The sequence below is a fragment of the Urocitellus parryii genome, chromosome 13, assembly GCF_045843805.1.
Source record: "Urocitellus parryii isolate mUroPar1 chromosome 13, mUroPar1.hap1, whole genome shotgun sequence".
NCBI classification, from domain to species: Eukaryota; Metazoa; Chordata; class Mammalia; order Rodentia; family Sciuridae; genus Urocitellus; species Urocitellus parryii.
In genome coordinates this window covers 36,902,443-36,930,347 of record NC_135543.1, presented here as the reverse complement: position 1 = coordinate 36,930,347, position 27,905 = coordinate 36,902,443, and the positions used below count along the sequence as shown (strand labels likewise).

The following is a 27,905-nucleotide window of genomic DNA, read 5'->3' as shown; positions in this document are numbered from 1 at the left end:
ATTGTATTGTATATCACTCTGTTCTTCATATTATGGTGAGAATAACATAGCATAATAAAAAGAGGTGGTATTTTAATTGGGTTAATACAATTCATTATGGTGCTGGCTTTTGGGGATCATAAAGTTCCCAGTAATATGATCTTCATTTCCACACGCTTTGGTTAGCTAGTCGCTCTTCTGTTTCAGAATATTGTAGCTATCGTCTGCTGAGCTTCCTCCCATTCAGATGGCCTTTGATGTGTTAGCTTAGGATTTTACTGATTTTTCTATCATGGTCTTTACAGCAGTCAATATTTTAATAATTGAGATTTTTAATCATATATATTTCTATAACATTCGATTATGTTCATTAAGTAACCAGAGCTACTTAATATTTAAATATATTGTGCAATCTTGTGATTACATCTGAATGGGAGGAAGTTCGGCATAGGATGATAGCTACAATATTCTGAAAATTTCTTAACCCTTCTCAACTGTCTTAGTTTCCCATTGTTGCTGTGACAAATTACCACAGATTTAATGATTCCAAACAACACAACCGTATTACAGTTCTCTAGATCCAGAAGTCCAAAATAGATCTAAAAGTAGGGTGTCGGCAGGGCTACTTTCCTTCTGGAAATGCTAGAGGGAATCTGTTTGCTTTTTCAGTTTCTGGAAAACTACCTGCCTTCCCTGGTGTGGGGGCCTTTCCTCTTTCCTATCTGTGAAGACTCTCCCTTTCCCTGTGAGGACACTTGTGATTACACTTGTGATTATACTGGGCCCAGGGATGTAATTAAAAGATGACCTCCTCATCCCCAAATCCTTAACTTCAGCACACGTGTAGTAAAGAGTCCTTTTTGCCATGGAAAGTAACATATTCACAGATCTTGGGAATCAGGACGTGGGCCTCTCTGAGGGTGGGGGCTCTGTTCTATCTATCATCAGCCTTCATTTTCTCATCTATAAAATACAGTAATCTAATATGACGTATTGACACGTTAGGATAAAAAATAAAATAATTCTTGTTAAATGACTAGTGCTCAACCTCTTCTCACATAGCAAGCGCTTCATTTACACTCCCAAAAGTCACCTCCGAGTCCCTTCCCACCATTTAACCCAGGCATCCCTGCCTGGGCCTCCCCGGGATGACTCAGGGGCCCTGGATGATCCAAGACTAAAAAGGAAGGCGCGTTCCCACCAGCTATTCTTTCCCACTCAAATTCTTGGCAACCGCCAACTTAGAGCCATGGTTCTCACAACAAACAGATTTCTCCCAGTCTTCTTCTGGTTCCAGACAAAATTCCCTTCAATGGAAGGAACATAACTGAGGGCCTTATACTTCAGAGGAACAGATCCAAAAGCAAGCAATAAGGGCGGCCTCTGTTTCTTCTCTTTCCATTCCGCACTCCTGTCGTGCCCGTCAACCCTGGTCTAGGGCAAAGGACCAGAGTGTGCAAAATGCCACTGTTGACTGCTGGAGATCTTGCAGCCATAACGTTTGGCTGCACAGACCCTCTGCCTGTTTCTTTTCCATGTGGCCTATTTAATTTTGGCATCTGCAATCATTAACCCCTAGGCTTGGCTGTGCTTTGAGGAGATGGCCATCATTAGTGTCCCTGCCATGTCACTGGTGTTTCTTTTAATTGTTTTATATTATATCAGCCTTAGATATCTACCACAGAGAGAAGTTAAATGGGGAAAGGAAAAATAAAATAAGATTAATATTTAAGTAGATTTTTCTATAATAGTTTACTGATTTACTAGATTGAAACATGGTTAAATGTAGGTTCCTGCACATCCTCATTTTAAATGCATGTTAAAAAAAAAAAAGGTAACTTTGTCTCTAGTCTAGAATTGCTGAGACTTACCCTTTAAAAATATTTGTTCTGGCCCAAATAAATTTTCAAGAACATATAATCAGTAGGGAAAAGAAGAATTAATTTTTTTTTAAAAAAAGACACACCTATTGTCTTTTCTTACCCTTCTTGTGCAGAATGTGGAAACGTGCTCTTCCTATGTTTTGTAATTGGTTCTGAATCTGTAAATACATAGTGATGGACATTTTGATATCCTCTACGCTCTATCTTATCCCTCATCTGCCATCTGTCCTTCCATCATCTTTATCTCACAAGACAGCTTCCCCACGTGGCTTCTGGAGGGTGTCACCCAGACCTGAACTCCCCTAACAAGCACACTGGAGCCATGACGATTTCCTTTTCCCAGTGAATCAAAATTGCAATCCTGCCACTGTGTTTAGCTCAGCCAAGAATTAAGAAGAAAGCAACTAAATTAATTGCCCTAAATGGAACGTTCTGATTTTCCCAAGAATGTTTGTATATCTTAGGGCATCAAATAAACTTCGGGTGGTGAAATTTTAAGATAAATCTCAAGGACACACAGGAAATTGCAGAGAGATTTCATGGTAAAGAGATATTCTCGTTTCATCAAAATCACCCCAAATAAGTGACCACCCCTCTATCCCCATTCCCACTGGAGTCCTCATGCCTAGGAGCCCTTTGCTCTGAGTATAAGGTGGTGTAAAGAACCATGATGATCTTCATGCCATTGATCATGGACAACATGACTCCCCTGGACCCCACGTGATATTTCTCTTCCCACTCTACTTGACTTTTTTTCCTCAAGGTGAGGACCGTCTAGTTTGTTGATTTGCGTTCCATTCCCTCAGACACATAAAACTAAAGTAAGCAAAGGGAGAAAAAAAAAAGAAAAAGAACTTCAAATCAGAGAATAAGAGAATAAAATGAAAAGAAGAAAAGAAGTGGAAGAAAATTAAGTGGCGGGGGAGGTAGAGAAGAAAGACACCTTATGGCTCACAGATTTCTCTCTCTTTCTCTCTCTATTTTTTTGTTCTAATTAGTTATACATGACAGTAGAATGCACTTTGACACATCATACATTAATGGAATATTACTTCTCATTCTTCTGCTTGTTCATGATGTATAAGCACACGGATTGTGTAGTCATATATGCACATAGGGTAATAATGTCTGATTCATTCCAATATCCTTCCTATCCCTCTACTCCTTCCCCTCCCCACCCTTCACTCTCTTCTGCCTAATCCAAAGTAACTCTGTTCTTCCCTAGCCTCCTGCCTCTTTATTGTGAATCAGCATTCACATATGAGAGAAAACATTTGGTCTTTGGTTTTTTGTTTTTTGTTTTTTTTTTTCAATTGGCTTATTTAGCTTAGCATGGTATTCTCCAGTTTTATCCATATACTGAAAAATGCCATCTTTTTATTCTTCTTTAAGGCTGAATAATATTCCATTGTGTATATCTGTCACATTTTCTTTATCCATTCATCTGTTGAAGGACACTTAGGTTGGTTCCATAGTTTAGCTATCCTGAGCTGTAGCTCGAGGTCTCTTAACTTAGCGAATATGGGACATGGTTCAACCCACAAATTGTATCCTACCAACCTTTCCTGGCATCCATTAACATATTAGTGTAGGCAACATCCTTCAATCAATATATTCATGAAAAAACACAAAAATTGTTTGAGTCTTATGTCATAACATTCTATCCATTCCATTATTCCATTTTGGTCTTTCTTTCTTTTTTTAAGGGTTTTAAGAATTGCATTTATTTGTGAGTATTTCTTTCCCTTGGTATTGGGGATTGACCCCAAGGCTTTGCACATGATAGGCATACTGCTCTACCACTGAGATACTCCCCAGCCTCATTTTGGTCTTTTTGAAGAAGCCAGATGGACTATGTAGACAGACATGACAGACATGTCTAGTTGTTTTTTTTTTAATATTTATTTTTTAGTTTTAGGTTGACACAATATCATTTTTTTAAGTTAGAGATTTTTTTAATATATATGACAGAAGAATGCATTACAATTCTTATTACACATATTGAGAACCATTTTTTATATCTCTGGTTGTATACATAGTATACTCACACCAATTAGTGTCTTCATACATGTACTTTGGATAATAATGATCATCACGTTCCATCATCATTAATAACCCCATGCCCCTCCCTTCCCTTCCAACCCCTCTGCCCTATCTAGAGTTTGTCTATTCCTCCCATGCTCCTGCTCCCTATCCCACTATGAATCAGCCTCCTTAAATCAAAGAAAACATTTGGCATTTGGTTTTTTGGGATTGGCTAACTTCACTTAGCATTATCTTCTCTAACTCCACCCATTTACCTGCTAATGCCATGGTTTTATTCTCTTTTTTTGCTGAATAATATTCCATTATGTATATGTGCCACAGTTTTTTATCCATTTGTCCATTGAAGGGCATCTAGTTTGGTTCCACAGTTTAACTATTGCGAATTGCGCTACTATAAACATTGATGTGCTGAGTCCATGTAGTATGCATTTTTAAGTCCTTTGGGTATAGACCGAAGAGAGCAATAGCTGGGTCAAGCCATAAATTATCTACTTGGGCAACTGCTTAGTCTTCTGGACCTTGATTTTTACAAGGTGAAATATACTAATAAAACCAATATAGTGGTGCTCTTTTAAGAACATAAGGATAAAAGCCCTACATAGTGCCTGTAAGTATCATTATCATTTCTTCCTCTTTCAGAAGAAGCCTGACTTTCTTGTCCTGTTTCCAAAAATACAATATACTTTCCTGCCCCTCCCTATCACATCTCTCCAAACTCATCAAAACTCTCCCCTATAAAAGAATGGGAAATTCAACACACATACACCTCCCTGGCCCCCACTGACATGCCCTGCACTTTTATTCCTACTTCCTTTCCCCAAATCTGCTTTCAGATGTCCAGGTAATCATTCGCTGGTAGTCAGTAGCAGCCTGTTTTTTGTTTTGTTTTGTTTTGTTTTGTTTTCTCAGCACATTAGAACTGGACAAGGGAGCATCAGTTTCTTTCGACTAAGCTTTCTAAGATTTTCCAAAACAAAAGGCGGCTTAGCATCCTTGAAGTTCCAGCAGTCATGCCAGTCATGTCTTTGGATTTTCTAGATGCGAGTTTCTGCCTGACACGTGACTGTATGCCCAAGCACCCTGGTCCCTCCCACGTGAGGAGCCCAGCAGTGCTCCCTCTTGGCTTTGTCAGGCCACCAACATCCTTCTCACTCTCTCCCAGGGACAGGTGCTTTGTAGGTTGTGTCTGCTACACTTGGCTGCTCCCATTTCACTAACAGAAAATAAAACTGCTTTTAATTCTCATTAAATCCTGGCTTTCTTCCCCTAAACCAGCCCAGGTAAGGAACCATGGTTCCTTTATCTATGAGAATCCAAACCTTTTATCAGATCATTAAAAGGTCCAAATCTTAAAAGAAATTATAGACAGGATTGTATCAATTAAGCACCTAAGCACATCCTGTACCACAGCAGTCTTTCACTGGAAAGTTTAATTAAGCCCAATCACTTGAAAAAAATTGAAATTACAGTTCTTAAAGTTCTCTAAGTTATTTTATGTATATCAGTGCTTATGTATAAATGGAATATATTCCTACTATAATGAGATGAGTAGAGTTCAAAAATTCAATTACAAAATTTGGAGTTGACTTGTTGCAAAGTTAAAGAAAAAGTTTCGTGATTATTAGTGGGGGGGGGAGGAATTTAACTTTTTTTTTTCATTTATTAGATCTCTAAGAAAAAGAGACCTATTTTTATGAATAGTAACATCTTACGGTAAATCAAGAACAGCAATATCTCATGCCAGCCATTGGAAAGCAGTCATTTCCTAGCACCTGCCCTCAGAGGTTAACAATTAAGCAGTCCCAGGAGGAGGACAAGGAATTCTGACCCTCCAGTGTTAGGTTCAGCTGTGGCTCCACCATGACAAAGTGGGCCATACGTGTAATATTATGAAAATGCAGATGCACACATGCCCAAAGCCACTGTCCCAAGACACATCCTATGGGTTAACATGGGCTTGTCTGGAAAAGCCCGAGGTCCTAATGCAGTGCTCAAGGCACCAGGACAGGCAGCCTCCTCCTGTCCACATCTCCTCTTAGGGACCCATGAGATCAGTCTTAGACAGGACTCTTCACTTCTTCGGAGACATTTTAACAACTCTAAATCTCACCTGATCATCTAAGTTTTAATTATCATCCTTCCAAAAGGATCTTCTGACCTATGCCCATTTGCTCCCAGCCTCAGTCTTCAGTCTTTGCTAACAACAAGGGGGAGGCATGATTGATACAGGCTATTGAAAAGGAGTCTTAGCTTCTCCCCAGGCCACATAAAAAGTAAACAAAACCAAATGTTCTTTAGCATCTTGTACACCCTTACCTCAGCCAAAGAGGTTCCTACCTGTCTTGAAAGAGCAGTTGAGTAGTTCTTTCCAGAATAAAAATGGTTTTATCACTTTTTAATGGCATTTTCTGTTTGTTTTTTTTAATGGGTGCCTTGTTAGGTACCTTTGTCACTATATGTATATATTTAGATTTCCCAAAAGAATTAATTGTCTTCCCCCTTGGCCCAAAGACCATTTTTAAGTGAATCTTATAAACTACAGAAACATAGTACAAAGCAACATAAGGGTTTCAACCTAAGGTTGGACAATTAAGTTCAAAGTTAAACTCAACTAGCATCATACTTCTAGTTCAACCCTAGCTGTGTATCAGATACATCTAGGGTGCAGTTGAAAAGTATGAGTGTTCAGCTGTGACTCCAGATTCAGTAGGTCTAGATATTCGCATTTTGTATAAGGTCTCAGGTTTGTATGATGGACAGTCACAGCTAAGAACAACTATGCTGAATACTTTAGAGACAAGACCAAATCCCTTATAATCCATAACCCATCTAGCTGATCATTACACTAAAGTCACTAAGTCAGCTATGCCCCTGCTAAATCAACCATCAATCAATCAGTCAATAAAAAGACCCTAGTTCCAAGAGTATAAGATGATGTTCAAAGTAAAAGACTTAAGTCAGAAACTCATTATAAGCATTTATTTTAGTAGCACCATTTTCCTACTGTCAGGGCTCATGTAGATAAAGGACGAGGAGGTAAAAGCAAATGCAATTATACTTTGCCTCAGGAAAGAGTTCTGAATAATTTTTTTATTATATTGCCAAAGATTAGGACTAGAATGTAAATCTGAGAAAGTCATATGAGAGTCCTTCCTCTCATATGAAATGGAAGTGGGCATTTATGTGCCACCAATAAATCAATTAAAGGGGAAAAGGATCTGGAGACGGCCTTCATTGGAGTTATTAACTTCAGGGATTGCAGCAGTTGGTTATTGCTGAACCCAGAATTTTCTTGTCATCCACCTGGAGCAAAAGGAGAGATATAAAATGTAGGGACAATCTCACTGTATTAAACACAGTCTATGAGTCTTCAAGTGTTTGCTAAAGTGGAGCTAAAGCAAAGCCGAGCCAGACATTTCTTAAAAACATTGCCCAGCTTCTGCAGATTTAAATTGTGAGAGTGCAAATCATTGTGTGAGTTGATGTGTTTATGTGTTTACCTAAACCTTGTCACTGGGAATTGTTTTAATCTCCATGATTATTTTTAGTATAACCATGTTTTAAAATAGGAGGTGTCCATTAAGAAATCACATGCAGAGGAATTCCCCAGTGAAATTTGAGAGACCTGTGAGTCTTCTCCATTCTCCTTGTTGTCTGCTATTCACCCAGTCCTATCAATGTCTTTTCAGTTTACCAATTTCAGAAAATGTAATGTGTGCTGAGCAGAAGCCTGTGGAATAAAATTACTGGTAACTGGAATCCATGTTAGCCTGGGAATTTAAAAATCAAAAACAACAAGCACAAATATCACAATAGCCAAATTATGGAACCTGACTAGGTATCCATCCATGAATGAATGGATACAGAAAATAAGATATATCTACACAATGGAGTTTTATTCTACCATAAAGAAGAATGAAATTATGTTATTTGTAGGAAAATGGAAGGAACTTGAGAGCATTATGTTCAGTGAAATAAGCCAAACTCAGAAAGTCAACAGTCATATGTTTTCTCTCACATGTGGAAGGAGAGAGGAAAAAAAGGGGGAAAAACACTGTCTATAATCTCATGAAAATAGAAGAAAGACCAGTAGAGCAGGGTACTAAGGACCAGAGTGATGGAGGACAGGAGGAAAAGGGGGGATGCTGGGGAACAAATTGACCAAATTATATTGTTATATTGTGTACATGTATAAACTTGTAACAGTGAGTTTCACTATCATGTATCATTATAGTGCACCAGTAAAAAAAAATATTAAAAAATACTAAAACAGGGGGAAAAAAGGATCCAATGTCCTTCTATGCCAGAAAATAATTCTTTGTTTTTGGACAGCCACCTTACCTGCTTGAGTGAGTCTCAAGATCTTCCGTGATAGCTTGAGAATAATAATGCCTCTGTACTTCCTCTCAGGGTTACAGGAATAAGCAGTTTGTAATTTTCAGAAAGTTATGCAAATATAAGATACAATTAGTTTAAGCTTCTACCTTTAAAACTTCTCATATATCATGTATAATAGAAATATGTTGGATAGAGTTGGATTAAGGATGGGTCATGCAGTAACTTGAGGTTGCAAAAGTTGCATGTGAACTTATTCTCAGTATGCAAAAACATAATTCACATTTCTTCTAACACTCTGTACCCTGTTTTGGTATTTGGTATTCTTTATTTGTTACTGGTTCTCAGGCTGTTTTAATTTATCCTTCCCCATCTGCAGGGTCCTTGTTGATAACTTTCTTGTCAGGTCCTGTGATTTTCTTTTGGTGACTGGGCTGAAAGAAGTCATTATAGCCCCATCTCTTACAAACTCATTATTGCCATTGAGGCAAAGGTCATTTCCCAATATGGAAGGGTGAAAGTTGAGATCCTTTCCTCTCCCATTCTCCATGTGGCCTAGCAATCACCCTGTCCTACTGAATGTGTCTCCTAAGTTTTTCTCAAATCAGCCTTTTGGCACAAGACATAATGTGTGTTCCTAAGGCACAGAGGTAGCCAATTAACTGGACTCCTCCTTTAGTCATATGCTCCACCCCTACTCTTTGGCCTACCCAATATTCTTCTACTCCACAGAAATTTAGACTTTGGCAAGCCATGTTGGCATAATCTTGCCAAAGCCTAAATCTCTGTATATCAACTCCCTGCTTTAACCTTGGATGGTACCCACTCTCCTTCCTGTAAGAAGGGCCTGGATTGTCTGGACATGACCAGTGCTGCTTTCCAGGCTTCATGCCTCTTCCTCTCACCAGCATCTCCAATCACACTTGCACCCAGCAATGCTGAGGACTCCCATCTCCCAATAGACCACACCCTTTTTAATGCACCAGGCTTTTTTTTTTTTCTTATGATACCTTCTTCTTCCTCAACTCTTTTCTATCTGAAAAATTCCTATTCATTCTTTAAAATTCTGTTCCAGAATTTCCTTCTCTTTGATGTCTCTCTCAGATCTTCCTGGAAACAAACTATTATATCAAAGAGCACATGCTTTCATTATAGCATATATTACACCAAATACTAAGTATTTACTAGGAAAATGTGTTCTCCCCTCTAGGCTGCGAGCTTCTTAAGGATCCTGTCTTATTAATCTTTGGATCTGGAGAAAGCCACAGAGTATCTGACAAATTATAGTTACTTTATAAATATTTCTTAAATGAATGGATGAATTCTTATTATTGAGAACAACACATGCCCTGTATAATTTGCGGGATGGATTTCTAGTAAGGAGTTCATGTAAAAGGGTTCATCATGCATTTATCACTATTAGTTCTTTTCACTCTTTTTGACATTTACATAATACTCTGATAATTTCTAAGGTTGTAGGTTGTAAGCATCTTGTCTACATAAAGGAGAGAGAGAAAAAATGACCATTAAACCATGTGTACCCATGTGACCACATTAGTATCATTACAAAGAGTTTATTTTCCCTTCACCTCCCCCAAGTGACTTCAGAAAGAGTTGTTATACCAAAAATTCATGAAAAGAGGTTCTAGGAAATTTTCATTATTTCAGAAGCAAAACTGCCCTCTGTAAAACCCCTCAGTCCTTCCTCTGCTGAAGATTGTGTTCTTTTCTCTTTCTTGGGTAATGAGAATGTAGTCAAGAATGTGCATCTTAATCTACTGATCAAACTCAGATTGGAAATTAAGGAGCCCACAGAGGTGACCCTACCTGTCTGACCCTTGAGCTCACTTTGTTGAAGACTCCCCCTATTTAAGCTAGCATGCTCCCCTCTTCTTTTACTGTGATAACTATGATCAGTGAGTAATGAATGAGTGTTCCCAATTTTACCTAACAGCTCTGCTTCCTAGGAAACTCTGGGGGTAAAGTGAGAAGTGTATTATTTTTCTCTTTTATATTTATAATTGTATTTTTTTCCCTCCTATTATTTCACACCTCCTCCTACTATTTCACACTTCCTTCTTTTCCTCTTACGGTATACATTTTACTTAGAAGTGAGAATTAAAACCTATTATATAACTAATGATGGTTCTTTTATGAATTAATTAACCAAAAAAATGGTGATGAATAAACCAAAAGTCGACATTCATATAGTTTGCATCTTTTTCAACTTCTTCTTCATGAGACATGATTTTGCTTTAAAAATGTACAATCCTACATTATAATAAATGTAAATTAGTTTCTTTCATTTCAAATAATGAATCCTTGAAACTAGTACAATTTGGATTTCACTTTTCATGAATCAGAAGTTAGAAATATATTTAATTGAAAGTCCATTTCATGGAAAGAAAATTTAGTTCTTGTTTTTCTCTCTTTTTCACTTCCAGTATTTTTCCCCCTCTTTCATTCATTCAATTAATAGATACTAACTGGTCACCTCAGTTGTTGATTGGATTTTTCTAGACACAAAAAGAACTTCAAATTAATGAAGTTACTACTCTTTTGAAAACTTTAAAGGGACACACAACATTAACTAGGTAAAGAGATGTCACAGCAGTGTAAGTAAATGGTCCAGGCAGTAAGAGCTATGAGCTCAAATGCTAGTCTTCAGCTTGCTGATATTCCCAGTAAGAGCTCCAATCTGCCATTGTTGATTATTTATTTTGATGGTTCTTTTCATTTCATACCAGCATATGGACAAATACAAGAACACATCACTGGCTCCATCCCCTGTCTCTCTTATTGCCTCAACTTCCTTCTGAGACCTTGAACTAGAGGCTAAATGGCAAACTATTTTGTGGATGTCAAGTGATTAGCTACCCAATTCTTATGGAGTAAAGGAGATAGGAAGATATGTATCAGGAAAGGGACTTTCTCTCCACATCTCTATTTGTCAACTAAATACTTGCATATTTAAAAATCTCATCCAAAGAAGATTGGACCATGTTCTGCAGTGAGTTGTTAACAAATTGAAGAAGGTCATTAATAACTCTCCTCCTTTCCAGTTGCTAGCTAGGCTATACCCTGGTTCTGTTGTCTAACCTGTTATGAATGTGTGTAGACTCTTCCCTTGATTCTGTTAAGAAAGGCTGTCTCAGGTCTATCTTTCTCTCCTTAGCAATAGATATATCCTTAGAAGTAACACATGAAGCTATTTGACCAGTTTAACCAACATTATTGTGTTACTCAACTTTCTAACACTGTGATCAAAATACCTGACAAGAACATTTTAGAGGAGTTTATTTTGACTCATGGTTTTAAAGGTTCAGTCCATAGTTGGCCCACTGCATAGCTCTGGGCCCAAGGCAAGGCAGAAAATCATGGTGGGAGGGCATGGCAGAGAAAATTTGGCCACTCATGGCAGCCAGGAAGTGGGGAGAGAGAAAAGAGACAGGGGACAATAAGTCACTCCTAAGGGCAAGCTTCCTCCAAGAACTTCCTACCTTCCTACAGTCACCACTCAGTACAGAAGTCCTTGCAAATTATTAATCTGTCAAATATATTAATCCATTGATTAGGCTTCAGCTCTAATAATATAATCATATAATATAATCATTTCATCTCTGAACATTGCTGTATTGTCTATCACATGGGCTTCTTGGGGGACACCTCATCTATAAACTATAAAAATCATTTTTACACTAATTCTTTTCCTCTCGCATAAGTCATTTTATACACAGTCCATTAACTTCTGAGAAGGCTTCTTCTTGCCGTTCTGTTAAATGCAGCTGCAGGAAATCAACCTCTCTCATCTTCACATCTTTCTTTCTACCTCTATGACTGCCTCCAGCTACTTGTGTTTCAAATGCTTTTGTGCTCTTGTATCTCTTCCCCTACCATATAAGCACCTTGAGGGCAGAAATTGTGACTTGATACCTGTGGTATGCCCAGAGGTTAGCGCAGTTCTTGGAGTGCAGAAGGATGGAACAAACATGTGTGGAATGAATGCTCAGTATCAAGAGAAAGGCATTGTATACCCTGTGAAGGTTCAGAGGAAAGGCACCAAATCCAGGCAGAAATTGAGCTGGGAAAGATTTTAGACAAACTTGAGACCTGAAGGTAGTCCAGTCACCAAAAGAACATGCCTGAAGACCTAGATTTGAGAAAGAATAGCACACATCAAAAAAATAGGCAAAAATGGTGGTTCCACTTCAAGTTTTCTGAGGAATCTCCATTCAACTTTCCATTTGGTTGTACCATTTTGCAGTCCTACCAGCAATATATGAGTGTACTTTTTTCCCCACCTCCTCACCAACATTTGTTGTTGCCTGTATTCTTGATGATTGCCATTCTGACTAGGGTGAGATGAAATCTTAGAGTAATTTTGATTTGCATTCCTCTGGTTGCTAGAGATGTTGAACATTTTTTTTGCATATTCATTGATCTATTGTATTTCTTCTTCTGTGAAGTGTCTGTTCAGTTCCTTAGCCCATTTATTGATTGGGTTATTTTGGGTTTTTTTGTTTGTTTGTTTGTTTGGTGCTGTGTTTTTTGAGTTCTTTGTATATCCAAAGACTTAAAATCAGCATACTATAGTGACACAGCCAATAAATGTTTATAGCAGCTCAACTCACAGTAGCTAAACTATGGAACCAACCTAGGTGTCTTTCAACAGATGAATAGATAAAGAAAATGTGGTATATATACATGATGTAATATTACTCAGTCTTAAAGAAGAATGAAATGATGGCATTTTCCAGTAAATGGATGGAGTTGGAGAATATCATGCTAAGTGAAATAAGCCAATCCTCCCCCCAAAACAACAGCTGAATTTTTTCTCTTCTATGTGGATGCTAATTCACAATAAGTGGTGGTGAAAGGCCCCTAGGGAGGAGTAGAGTTACTCTGGATTAAGCAGAGGGTAATGGAGGGAAGGGGGAATGGGAGTAGGAAGGATGGTGACATTGAATGAGGTGGACATTGTTACCCTACATGCATGTATGACTACATGACTGGTGTGATTCCACATCAGGAACAACCAGAAGAATGAGAGGTTATACTCCATATATGTATGATATGTCAAAGTGCATTCTACTGTCACGTATAATTAAAACAAATTAGAACATTGATAATTAGAACTAATTAGAATAAATACAAAAAAAAACAAGCAAAAAGATGCATGCAGTTCTGCCTTATGTCAACCATGCCTGAAAATCAAAACAGAAGTCATTGTGGTATATATATGTGTGCATATGGACATGCATGTATGAGAGAGGAAACTTGAGTCTTTAATAGTTTAATTAGATATGATTATAATTCAAGTCCGCCAAACTACGATTTAGCCCAAAGCCTACTACACAACTAAACAGCACTTACATTAACTTTCCTTTCCTTTCCTCAAGCTAAATTTTAATTTGCTATATCTTTTCTTATTCTCTGTTTTAACTTTCATCATTTTAATAGTATTTTAAAATCGTTCTACAGCAGAGAATGGTCTGGTTAAGGACAGGCGAACCCAACCACCTTATTTTAAATTATTATGTGCAGGAAAACTGTTGCACATTGTGAAACCCAACTTGGAGATGAACAATAGAAAGTTTCCTGTTTCTAAGTTGAGGGTGTGCGTGTACTAGGGACAACTAGCAGAAGAAAGAGGTGGGATGTATGTTCATGTCCAAAGGTCCTCTGCCTTTCATCCACCAAGTCCATGAGACTCTCAGTCTCTTTAGCTATTTAATGGATGCCACCAAATCTGCTTAGTAGCCTTGATAGATATTCCCAGAATCAAAGGAGACACTATATTTTAAATCAATCTCCTAACAGATGGTCTATGGTTGTATTTAGTTATAGTATAAGGTCATTTGCTATTGTAGTAATTTTTATGCTAGGAAATAAAAATTGTATACCTCCTTCAACAAAATACAAAAACATTACATATGAAAAAGTACGTACAGCCATTTAGATTAGTGGAAGTAAAGCTGTACTTTGTAATTTTAAAATACTCCACAATTTTAAAATAGTTTTTCTCTGTGGCACAAATGCAGCAAATGTGTTTACATACAAATGGCTGATTGCCTTATTAGTGTGAAGATAATGCATATTGTAACGATTTTTTTTCTCATAGAATGATTGAAGATAGTGGGAAAAGAGGAAATACCATGGCAGAAAGAAGACAGCTGTTTGCAGAGATGAGTAAGTATGGAGCTTTTAAGGAACTCCCTACAGTTTTCATTGAATATTCATGGAAAGGCTAGAAATAACTACTTAATCCTTATGGCATTTGTACTTTTCCTTAAAACTTAAGAAAAATGCATAAAGCATACATTTGGCCATTTTGCCTCTTACTAGGTAAGAGTTAGTGATTTGTTATAATTTGTTACTGAACTCTCTCTAGATTTACATTTTGAAAAGCTTATGGACCTATGTATTTATATTCACACACATACCCAGAGACACTTGGTAAACACTGCTTAGTACAGACATTGATTCTGTCCACTAAACTTTGAAGTCTGTGTTCCTCTTCCTGCAGTGTCACAGTTGCTGGCATAGTGTGGACACTAGATAAAATTGTGAAACAAATCTTTAATGTCTTCCCTGCAAAATAACATCATTTATTCATAGGAGAAAGAAGAGTGAGATACAAATACTGGATCAAACCAGAAGCTATCATTCAAATCTCGTGTGGAGAAGGGGATTCTGTCCTGCACACTGGTTTTCTTAAAGTACAAAGGAAAACAAAACAAACCGAGCTTAGAGGTGACCTGCTGTACAAGGAAAACCTAACCAAGATTGTATTTACAGCCTCAGGTGTTGAACCTATTAAATAAAGGCTATTGGTTTATGTAAATGCATAGTCATGGTATAATTGGTATTATCTTCTTTATGGAACATTTTTCTTATTCATAAAGAGCAACAACTTGACATTAGAGGGAAAACAGATGTCTCAAATTAAATATTACCCAAAAAAATCCTGTGATTCTTTTATTGTTTTTTTTTGTTTTGTTTTGTTTTATTTTATTTCTCCCTCCTGCATAAAGAGTGAGAACAAGCAAATTGAGTTGTGAACCTCCTTTCCTGAGAAGATAGTAGGAAAAAATTAGGTTGCTATGGAAGTTGGGAAGTGATTGGCAAGAATGAGGGTCAGAGTAGATAAAGGAAAGTCCTAGATAATAAGATTCAGATTTTCTTTTTTATCATTTCTCAATAAATCTGAGGCACCAAGACATCATTAGAACTAACAAAGAGGAAAGAAAATTAAAGCTGACATAGGGAATCTCAATCATGCTCCTTGCTTTTTCCGTTTTTAGAGATGAAAATCAAATCTGAGAGTTTCAGTCAAGATATTCCAATACAATTTCATCTAGTGCCTTGTGGTTTTATCTAGGCCTTGTTTGGTACCAGAATCTTTACTTATGACGTAGCCAGTCACCTGGAATAGGGATTTTTTTAAAAAATACGTACAAACCCAACAGGCAAGAAGCCCAGTTACTGCCTCCCAAAATCTTAGACCAGAGGAATATGTTTTAGTGATCTATCATAATGCATGGTGACTACAGTTAATAATAATGTATTGAATATTTCAAAATTGCCAAAAGAACAGATTTTTAACATTTTTTCCACAGAAAAATATGTCAGTGAGGAGTTAGAAATGTTAATTAGCTTAAAAAATCCTTCTACATTGCATATATAGATTGAAATATCACAATGTACCTGATATATGTGCACAACTATTATTTGTCAATTAAAAGTAAATGAATTTCTAGAAAAGAAAATATATTGTATACTTGGAAAGTTAAAATGCAAGAGGGAAAAAGTTAAAAAAAAATACATTTTAGGGGAAAAGCACACCTACTTGCCACTGCCCATATAAATAAAATCCAAAGGAGCATAAGCATCAAAATAGACCAATAGGACAGAGTGGAGAAATGTCCTGTCGAATACAGAAAAAATAAGTACTATTTACTATAAGAAGGTAATAAAATCTGGCGGAGATTTTTGAACTTATTTTGTAACACTAAAGACTGTATCAGCTGGCACACTATAAGAATTCTAGAAGTGTGCTTTACTGAAATGCTTTTGCAAATCCATATCTGAATTTAAATGCCCAGTTCCTTCTGCACCTTATGTAGTACAAGGCACAAATAGGAATGTTGCAAATGTCTAGTGACTTAAAATTGTTCAACTAAAGAAAGTTGGACAGAAGTTTTATAGTCACAAAAAAAAAAAAAGAACAACTCTAAATTTTTTTCAAGGGAGAGAGACTTAGGAAAACCATGTGTTCATTTCCCAAATTTTAATTGTCTTTTCCTAGAGAGTTTTCCTAGACTGTCAGGAGAGTTTATTAAATAGTTTATAAGTTCTCCTCATTAATGATTAGAATACATAAACCAGCCCAAGAAATATGCATCATTCCTCCCTGGGTGTACTAATGACTCAGTTGTCAGCCCAAGACGGCTGAACATGTCTGTCCTTAGTCATCCATTAGTTTGAACAGCAATTTTAGATCAGCACATCCTCAGTTGGTAGGAATCTACTGGATAAAACAATTGACTGCTTTCAATGGAGAGGATTGACTTCAGATAGAGTTTTTGAGCACCAGGATGCCTAGTGGAAAATAACCAGAGGACTACAGGGAAGTTTGGTCAATGTGCTTAGGCCTGCCATCCACATTTGCTAATTGTGCAGGAGAAAAGTTAGGCTCTTCCCTCACTGCAGAGACTGGGAGATAGGACATGAACTCCTTGAATGACTACATGTCAAAGGGCTGACTCCCATGTCTTTGAGAAAGTCATCCCTGGGTTATAAAACTGGGAAGAAACTGGGAGATTGACATCTCACAGAAGCCCAGTAGAGAATTATAATGGGAAGCTTTCCAAAGCTAAAGGCTCTGAGCAAAGGGAGACCAGAGGCCTTAGAGGCAGGAAGAAATCTGTCTAAAGTTAGGCAGGTGGCAGAGAATGTTAAGCCTGCCTTATAAAGACAGAACGACAATCCATAGGGAGAATAATTGATAAGAAGGTTTGTCAAATCTAGGAGATTGCAGAACATATGCATTAAACATTTACTCAGAGCTCATTACCACTAGCAGCAGAAGCAGGAAGAAACAGCAAAGAAATGCAATTAAGACAGCACAGACTCACAAGTAAGTGAGTCTACTTTGAAAGAAATCCTGGGTGAGTTGTACTAAACCCCAAACTCTGCTTGTTATAATGCCCTATTTATCAGCCTACTTAGTGTCTTGGATTACAGCAGAAAAAAATTCTAGTTAAATGTAAACATCATCTTCACCTTGACCTTTCAGCCAACAACTTAGTTGATCCGCTCAAACAGGTTTATCAGACTGGCCTTTAGCAGAATAACTTGTTTGTCTTCCGATGAAATTCTCCTGTGTTTTTCCGCTCTCAATTTCTTGTGAACACACGCTCTCAGTGTCATTCACTATTGAAAACTCCTTTTTAGGGACACAGCCTAGGCATGTACCTTCAGATCCATTCACCTTAGGTACTGAATCGCTGTTTGCTTGGAAGCCAGGGGGCCCAGGGTGGCTAGGTTTTAATGGGAGGGAAGCAATTGGAAACACCTCTGGAGGACCTAGAAGCGGGCCTCCTTGAGGAGAAGGCAAAGACACCACTGGCCTCCACCTGAAGGAGGGAACCCAAATCAAAAGAGGCCAACGTGGGCCCTCAGGAAACAATGCTGAATTGTTTAAGGGCAGGCGGGCCTCTTCAGAATGATGGCAATCAGCAAGGGCACAGTTGGTAAGGAAGGTGGACATGCTCTGTCAGAAACACTATGAGTTTTAGGAACACCAATTTCAAAAATCCAGAAAAATGACACGAATGTTCCCATCACCACAGGCCATGTTGAACACTGTGACCATTTTCACTTGATTTTGCATTTCTCATGCTTCTTATTCTGTTAAGATTTTTAACACCATAGATCACCATTCTGTCTTCTGTCACCACCACTCTATTGTTATATTTTCTCTCTTCGTACCCCATAGACCCTGAAGTCAGTTTTGTTCTTGGCCAGTTCTCTCTACCCATGATTTCTCTGCCACCCAAGCCATCATACGGATTGCCCTAACTCTCAAGTGTTCAGAGTCCTTCAAAACCACCTCTTGTATTCCCATGAAGCAGCTTACCCAGAGCAGTCAGCATGGAGACCCAACATCCCTTCCAGCCTTGCCTTCTTGCTGTTCTGCTAACAAAGCAGCTTGAGGTGAGCTCATCATTGACTCCAGTAACAGTTTCCACCACAAAAAAGCCAATGTCTCTGCCAAGGCTGCTGCCATCCAGTTCACATAGGCTCTGAACTATAAAATAGCTGGACACTGTTCAGAAGTGGGAACAAGTTTCAGTTCCCAACTTTGTGCCTCCTGATGTCATCTAGAATGTATACTTGTGCACAAAGTCTTCTCTTGGAAAAATATCCCCAATCTTGGCCCCGTCAAGACTCCCTGCCCACTGGATACCTCCACCGCCATATCCCATGAACAGCTCAAGCCCTGTATACCTGAAACTGAGCTCTTCATCTTCCCCTGTCTACAAACCTGTTCCTTCCTGTTTATACCTGAGCTCAGTGAGGGGCAGGTCATCCCTCTGAGTTGCCTAAGGTTAAAATCCAAGTGTCATCCTTGATCTATCAACTTGTTAATCTCCCCCTCCCAATCACCCTCTCCTCTCTCTTCTCTCTCTCTCTCTCTCTCTCTCTCTCTCTCTCTCTCTCTCTCTCACACACACACACACACACACACACACAAATAGATGTGCACATGCACATGCACACACATGCCTCCATTCAGTGAGTCATCAAGTATGGCAGAGTTCAGATGGAGAGTTTGTAGGCTTCATTTTCATTCTGTAAATTTCTGTTGAGCAAATTTTTAAAATGAATGAGATATTTAAAAATTTAAATGACTATATAGAAGATTATATAATGAGCTATCAAAACAGAAGGCAAAACATACATACATACATAAATTGTGTGGAAACGTTTGGAGTGTCATGAAGCTAAAGTCAAAAATTAGGTAAAGTGCTTGGTTGGTGGGTGGGTGAGCTGGTTTCATAAATGGATAAGAAAAGAGCAAGAGGAAAAAAATAAGGAAGTAAGAGAGGCAGGAACAGAGTTAAGGAAGGAAGGGAGAGAGAAACATGAGAAGATGGATGAGGGGTAATTTACAGATGGTCACTGAACAGACACAATTTCTTACCTCTATCTTTGCTCATCTTTATCACTTTTTCAACCATGACATGAGGAGGAGAGGTTTGAGGAGCTGGTGTGAGAACATCAAGGTCCCTTAAATAAATGCACTTTAATTTTTTTTATTATGAAAATTTTCAAATATATATATACTGCTATAGAGAAAGTAGTATTCATCTCTGCCCTTATTTATTTATCCCAAGCCCTCACTGTGTACTAGTATGGAACAAATATAAGAAATAATTCAAATGAGTTGAATCTCTAGGTTTTAAAAAAATTATATCCAAGTGACATTATGAAAAAAATAATTACGATCCATTATCTTGCAGACATTGCAAAAAGTTAAAAAAAACTGACAGAAAAATGCTATACTCATTTTTTATTCAAAAGGAAGAACACAGTTTCTTTTTTTAAAGGATATTTTTCTAGTTTTTTGTTTTATTTTAAATTTTTTTTAGTTGTTGATAGACGTTTATTTCATTTATTTATATGTCGTGCTGAAAATCGAATCCAGTGCCTCACACATGCCAGTACACTACTGCTGAGCCACAGCCACAGTCCCAGAACACAGATTCGTTAGACTCTATAGTATGAATCTGATGTAGCTTTCATGATAAAATGGATTTTTCATTTCATGGACAAAGGGTAGTAGTGATCCTAAACACCTTAACATGCTAAAAACAAAGATTTCTCTAATGTCTCCATTTCCTTATTCATTTACTTAAATGCTATTTTTTTTAATGAGAGAATTAAGCCAAATAATTTCCCCTCTTAATAAGGTCACCAGACTGGTAGATGAGGAAAACATCATCAAATAAAAATTAACCTTAATTTCAACAAGGTATCGACAAAGCCTCTTAGGTTGTTTATGCGTTGGACAAGTGATGTCTGGGTCACCATATAATTATGTAGATCCACAGGTGGTGTGGTGTCTGTGTCCAGAGGAGTAATTAATAAGTCAGCCAAGCGGGAGGAAGGCAGCCTTCTACAGTATGCTGACCCTGCTCAGGTCCTTGGTTTTAATCAATGACCTGGATGAGGACACAGAAGATATGCAAGTAATTCCAAGGTAGACTTTGGGTTTATAGAAAGACCACACATGGAGAAGTGAATTAAGTTCAGGATTTATTGAGGTAAAGAAAAAAAACACATTATTTTAAGCAAGGTGAATAAACAGAGCAAAAGTCCATGGAGCATATCTCAGTTTTCTTTGGGTCCCCAAATCCAACATGGATCCTCTGGTGCCATTTGCATTGTGGGTGGGTGTGAGGTCGTATGCTGCTGTATCTGAAGAGCTAAATTTTGTTGCTCACCATGTCACTTCAGGACTTATATCATCAGCTAGAAAAAACATATACAGATAGGAAACATTTATAGACATCTAGGCCCCTTCTTGATCCTGGAACAAAACCCACTGTTTGTTAAGTCAACATAGTGATAGAGCAGGAGGGAGCAGTCAGCACACCCCTGTCCCTCAGCATCATCTCTGCGTCTCTTTACCACATCCTATGGAGATACATCTTTGCCACATTGCCCCAGGACCTCTCTCAGAGGTACCAGGGTTACTGTTCTCCAGAGATAAAGCCTTGATGGAACTAAGAACCTTTACTACGTTCTGCCTCAGTCTTTGTATACTATCTGCGGCTTGAATCATTATTCTTGAGGAACTTACACAAGCAGTCTATGCCCCCTACTGTTTTCTTTTAAAAGATGGTGTATAGATATCAAGCCTCTCCTCATTACTTAGCCAAACTCAGCATCAATAAAAGTCCATCCCCATGCGGTGGGAAAGGCAGATTGAGTGCTCAGGCATTTGTGACAGTCTCTCTGTTTCTAGTTATCTGGCATCTTAGGGAGCCACAGGAGCCTATCAGATTTACAGAGGACAAGAAACTGGGGAGCTTCTTTGATACGCCAGTGACAACATAAAAATTTCAAAAGATATCAGAAAGGTTAGAAGCATGAACTAAAATTTAAAATAGACTAGCCAAATAAATACAGCCCTATCCTTAATCCAGGAGTAGAAAATAAGCACATATGATTCTTTAAAACCAGCTTTTAAATTAACTGCAAGCTTAATAAGAACCTAAAAAATAAACCATCTGCATATATATATATATATATATATATATATATACATACATATATTATTACATTCATAAATATCCTTATGAAAGGAAGCATTAACTGCTTTCTATATATTCTATATGAGGAGGCATTATCTCTGGCATTTGGGTTACTTTGTGTTTCTCATTTTAGGAAGATATTAACCAGCCATGAACAGGGTGATTGGAATACTTAAGGGCTTTAAAACCATGCCTGATGATAATGAGAATAATAATAACAACTTCTCTGTCTGTTGCATACCAGACTCAATGATAGACATCATATTGTTTTTAACATTAAAAAATGAAGGAAAAGTTACCTCCCCAGCTAAACTTTCAAGTTTATAGTGACAGGGCTTTTGTCCATAATTTTCAGATGACAACTAAGATGCTAATAATAATAATGATAGTTGCCACGTAGTATTTGAGAAAAGAATTATTGAGTGGCAGGGGAGAAAAGAGTATGTGGCTCTGGATGGGACACTATATCAAGTGGGTTGAAGTCACAAAGAGGCATATTAAAGCTCAAATGTTTAAAAAAAATCTGTTATTGTACAGAACGCTCTCTAAGCAGGTCCATTCCTGTTAGATGCTGACTATCTACCTGGTGCAGAGGCCAAAACTGGATATTTATTACCACCTGCTCAAGTTCATATTGTTATCCTCACTTTATGCCTGAGGAAATTGAATTGCCAAGAAAAAATTTGCTGAAGTTCACACAGCTAGGAGGTGACAGAATTAAGGGTTACTGGCTTAAAAATCTATTTATTTTTGCTAAATTATAATCTTTCCCATCATTAGAAATAATAGATGGCTGTTGGCTAAATGTCCATCTCCTGAGAACATGTTTCAAAGAATTTCTGGATTGAGTCAGGGTAGCTCCCATCTCTTGTACCTGTAAGTGTTCACTACCAATGGGCCTGTTTGTCAACAAATATACTTTCATAAGAATGAATGTTTAATGATATTCCTCAAAAAACCACAAAGTAATAGGACTATTGACAGTATTTTTAAGTGAATCTAAAGAGATCAGTTTGAATTGAGGGAAGGCTGAATGCTGTCAGTGAAGGACACTCACTAATTCATCCTGAGTTTCACTGAGAAAGCACTTCATTGGCCTCCTAATATAATTGCATCCATGGCAGTTGATTGGCTTGGTACGCTATTTCATTTTGAAACATTCACGTGGCACATTTTACTGAGGTACCACTGGTGAAGAGAAAGTTCAGTACATGCAAAATATAGCTACATGCCTTATATCTATTACAAAACATGAATATGGGTGGAAGAGAGCCCAAAACTTAAAAGCAAAGAAAAGCAGACACATTTATTGACAGTCGAATATGTTCTCAATACAGTCTAGAGATTAACCCATTCAAATCTGGGCAGAGGAAACACTAGGAGCTCAGTTTGCTGTGATGTGGCTTGTGGAGAGACTGGCCCAAGCCTAGCAGAGATTCTGTGGCCGAGTGGGGAGATGTACTCTTGGGTAGGTAAGATGGAAAGAGCCTGCACAAGGTCATGGATTCTCAGCAGAGCTTTCGGACCTGATGTTCTGGTCATGGGGAGCCATGCTGTATTCTTTTTTTTTTTTTTCACTCAAGGGCACTTTACTACTGAGCTACATCCCCAATTCTTTTTATTTGTTTGTTTGTTTATTGAGACAGGGTATGGCTAAGTTGCTCAGGGCCCCACTAAGTTGCTGGGGTTGGCCTGGAACTTGCAATCCTCTTGCCTCAAACTCCAGGAGTCACTGGGATGATAGATGTGGTACCATGCTGGATTCTTGAGTTAAAGTGTGGAATAAGAAAGTCATTCAACACTCTAGGGAGCATGTTCCCTCTGCCAGGAAGGAACTGGAAGCCATGGTGTAAGAAAGAATACAAGTTATTTTTAGAAAGGAGTCTCCTCCTCCAATATTGCAATAGATATTAGTAATAATAGTGAACACTTAGGCCAATCGTGAACACTGTGCCAAGCAGTGTTCTAAGTATACTAGGCATATGTTCATTCATCCTTACAACAATCCTGTGAAATAAGTACTGTTGGTTTCATTATTCCCAACTTTCAGGTGAAAAAACAGAGGCTTCTAAAAGCAACTGGCTGAAGGATCCACAGAGAAGGTGCTCACATTCAGTCACCTAATAGCAATGTTTTCAATAGCAGTACATTTATTTTATGATAGTGTCTGATATCATCTAGCTAGTTTAAGTCACAGCTTGAGCAGATTGTTCTTGGAAATGATAGACACAACAGGGAAGATGTTGTGTTCCCTGGTTCATGCACTTGGTTGACAATCTAGGTTCCAATGTTGAATGGCATGCAGGGCTCCTTTTCCCCTGGAACCTGAGGACTGCGAGACAGACCTTTTCAAGTCTTAAAATAATATTTGTATTCTAACAAAATTAATAAGTGTATGATTATATCTGCAGTTACTTTATTTATAAACATTATAATTCCTTTCCACACACGTGGCATACCATATGTGTACTCTTTCTCCCCCACTAGGGGCTCAAGATCTGGATCGCATCCGACTCTCCACCTACAGAACAGCATGCAAGCTTAGATTTGTTCAGAAGAAATGCAATTGTAAGTATGCCAGTTGTTTGAGCTAATTACCTTTATGAATCCTATAGTTTACATGTATTACTAAGTTTATTGAAACCAGATTTTCTTGCACGTATTGATAAAAAAATGTTTACACAACAATAAAAGGATTATAATGATACACAAATGGTACAAAGACTGTTCCTCAGTAATTCTGAGGTCTGAATTACTTTTACCTACTAAAGTATTGAAATTCATGAGCATCTGGAAGTATGGATCATCCCGACTTTGAACTGGTTTAAGTCTGGCAAAGGTTTTTCGTCTTTTCTCTACCCTTGGTATTCTAAATGCAATGTCATCAAAATGGTTTTCATGAACTTTATAAAACATCAAACATTATTAAATCCTCCTGATGTGTGTATTTCCCTTTGTAAGTATTGGAACATGTTTACAAGCTCCTGGAAAACATCAAAGCTTAGTTCTGATGCTGTAAGATCAGCCCTTTGTATTGGAGTATTAACTACATTTACTGACATCAGACAACAGTGACAGAAGGGAAGTTGCTTAAAGAAACCAGGGAACTTGCTTCAGCTTGTTCCCGAATTTTAAAATATAGGAAATGAGTCAGATCACTGACCACAATGAGCAGTTTACATTCCCTGCTGGGTCAATGCTTCTGTCCCATCACCATATCCATTTTCTCTTGGAAAAAAAATATTGCTTCCTATTCCATGTGTATAAATTTATTATTCTTATTTTTAAAAGAAAGAAAGAAAAACTGGCTCTGCTTTTAAAAACTGATAATGGTCTCTGTTTCTAATTAATATTGGACAAATTCTACACAGTGAAAGCCGTAATGTTCTCCTGAGCACATACAGACAGTTCTTGAATAACTGGCATGGGAATGGGACTCTTGGCATAGGCAAAGACCAGCCACCTGCAGATTTCTTCCCTGCCAGAATCTCCAGCAGGTGTTTCCCAGGGCCAGGTTTCCAGGCATATAGCTGATGGTGACAGGAGTGTGGGCAGTGTGTATCTGTTCTTTAAGGTGCCCAGCTATAGCCTGTTCTCCAGTCCCACTGGCTGAGCATGGGGTTTGGGATAGAAGAAAAAAAAACAATGGTCTAACATCAGTAGGCGTTTTGACTGCTCTCAGGATACTAAGCCAGTCCCACAGCAGCAGTGAGAAAAGGGCTACAGCAGATGAAAAAAAAAAAAAAAAAAAAGGGCTGTATTTGTAGTCCTGGGCATCGATGAGTCAATAAAAACCCTTTCCAGGGTTAGGGGACAAGGAAAATGTTCCCAGAGAGGAAAAGCTGCCCTTCCCCCTGACACGGAACACTCTCCTTAGAACCAGAGGAAGAATCTCGACATTCGCAGGAATGAAAAATTACAGGATTCTCCCAAGTTCTGGCCACTTAGTAGCATGACAGTGGCGCTCCAAACTGGGGAGACAGGGAGAGCATGGGGAAGGGGGTTCTGTTCCCCTTTTAAAGTTTAGCCCAACAGAGCCTTCCTTAGGCTTCTTTCTTTGGAAAAAGCCTACAAAATGGTAAGGAGGAAGAAGAAAAGAAGTGAGAGAGAGGGAAGAAGAGAGAAAGAGGAACAGAGGGGTGGGAGGGAGAGGAGGGGACAGCAGGGAAGGAAAGAGACTCACAGGGAGCTGCAGCTCTTCTGCCAACAGTGCAAAGTGCAAACACAGTGTCATCCTTTGTCAGGTGACATAGCAACCCTCAGGCACTGCCCCATGGCTCCTGCTCTCTGAGAAAGGTCTCTTCTCATTCTTGGACATCTCTTCTTCTTCTCATTATTGTCTGACCTCGTCTTTATCCTACATCCAGAATTGTGTCTCTGTCACACTGATCTTCTTGGAAAGCAGTGGTAAAGAAGAGAGGATGATGGTGCATAGTGGGTGAAAAGTGACCCACCTGTCCATTTGTTCATGTCTTGGCTTAGTAGGAGTGTATGAGCTCCTACTATGTGTCTGGCACTCTGTTAGGAAACAGAGAAAGGGCTATGGTGAATAGGATGCCATCCCTGACTTCCTGTTGCTCCAAGTCTAACTGGATGGATGCACTTTTTGTTTGGTTGTTTTTTGTTCTTTTCCCAGTGCTGGGGATTGAACCCAGGGGCGCTCTGCCACTGAGCTACATACCTTTTCATTTCCTAAGGGAAATCTAGAATCTAGGCTGGATCTTAAAGAATGAGCAGATATTAAGCAGGGGGTGGGGGGAGGAGGGGGGTTCTTATTTGCTTTACAATGTACCTTATAAACTCCATTCATTTTAGGAAAAGATACTAGACAAAGTTGAGGCACAGGCAGGAAAAAACAAGTGTAATTTGATTGCTCTGCTAAAAGTATTTAGAACTAAATTATTTAGAATATTTAGAAGTTCTAAATTATTTAGAACTTCTTTCTAAAATTGCTTCTACCTTCCTCAGAAGTGTTAAATACAAGTATTACATGTGTTTGCTGAGTTTTCCTTCCTGACAATAAATATAAATGTTGTGATATTCATAGTTCCTTACAGAATACTAATACAATTAGTCTTGGCTCATCTTAATCAAAGTTGGAAACTTCCTTCTAGACAGATAATCAGAAGCAGTGATTTATTTTTCTTTCTTTTTTTTTTCTTTTATTTATTTACTTTGACAACATTAGTCAACATTGAATTTTCTCTCCTGTATTAGAGGAAGATAATTTTAGTCTGTTGTCAAACCTAACTCAAAACAATTATGGCACCACATAATAGAGTTTTACTTTGCATCAAAATAAATAAGATAAAAATTTTAGGTAATATATATATATATATATATATATATATATATATATATATATATATAACTGCATTTGTAACCAAATTCAGTTGGTTTGCTGCTTCGTGAGTGCAAAGCTGATAAGCACAACCAGGAGATGAAAGAGGGAAGAGAGGATCATGCCTTGCAGCAAGTCTGGAGCGCACTGGGGATCATCCAAAAGCAGTGTTTCTCCCTTAGCCAACAAAGCATGGGGCTTTTATTAGGGAAACTCAGACATATTCATGCAGGACAGACTCTCATCACATGTAGAGGCAGGACTTTCCTGAGTATCCTCGATTTAACATCATGCTTCTTCATACATTACACGTTCCAAAAATAATGGGTAAAACACCTCTGGGAACAGAATTTAGTATTATAATAAACAAAGTTGACTCTAGCTCACCTAAAAGGGACGAGGCAGGTGACTTAGTAATTTGGGCTGGCTCCTTATAAATTTCTCTGGTAGGCCTTTTCTGAAACAACAACTACAAAAAAAAATAAAAAATTTAAAGGCACACTTACCATCATTTCAAGTGGCCACAGTTTTTTTTGTTTTTTGCAAGCATGGGTGATTGTCCCTAAAAGCTCCTTCTAGGGGCTAACAGATTGCTTTATCAAAAACTGTCTTAGTCACTTTGAGCTGCTATAACAAAAATACCATCAACTGGATATTTATAAACCACAGAAATGCATCACAATTCTGCCAACATCAAGGCACTACCCAATTTGGTACCTGCTGAGGGCTCACTTTCTGAGGATGGCACCTTCTTGCTGTGTCCTCACAGGATGGGGGCAGTTCTGCTCTTTGGGGTTTCTTCCATAGAGCTCTAATCCCAAGCATGAGGGATCCACTCTAACCTAACCAACCTCCCTAAAGTCCCTACCTCCTGCCACAATAGGGATTAGATTTCAACGTGAAGTTAGAGTGGGGAGGGCACAAACATTCAGACCATATTAGAAACTCCTTATCATATTTTTTTCACAGAAATCAATGGACTTTAACAGTTTATTT

At 38.2% G+C, this 27,905-nt stretch overlaps 1 protein-coding gene across 9 annotated transcripts in view; it reads left to right on the top strand.

The window, feature by feature from the left end:
- The window catches only part of Dtna (dystrobrevin alpha), a 346,528-nt gene that overhangs the window by 203,827 nt on the left and 114,796 nt on the right, over window positions 1-27,905 (top strand). For all 9 annotated transcript variants that reach the window (XM_026400020.2, XM_026400025.2, XM_026400023.2 and 6 more), the window contains 2 exons: window positions 14,365-14,432; window positions 24,056-24,136. In XM_026400020.2, the coding sequence (XP_026255805.1) occupies window positions 14,366-14,432; window positions 24,056-24,136 (148 nt within the window). In that variant the 5' untranslated portion in view covers window position 14,365. The remainder of the gene's footprint in view (window positions 1-14,364; window positions 14,433-24,055; window positions 24,137-27,905) is intronic.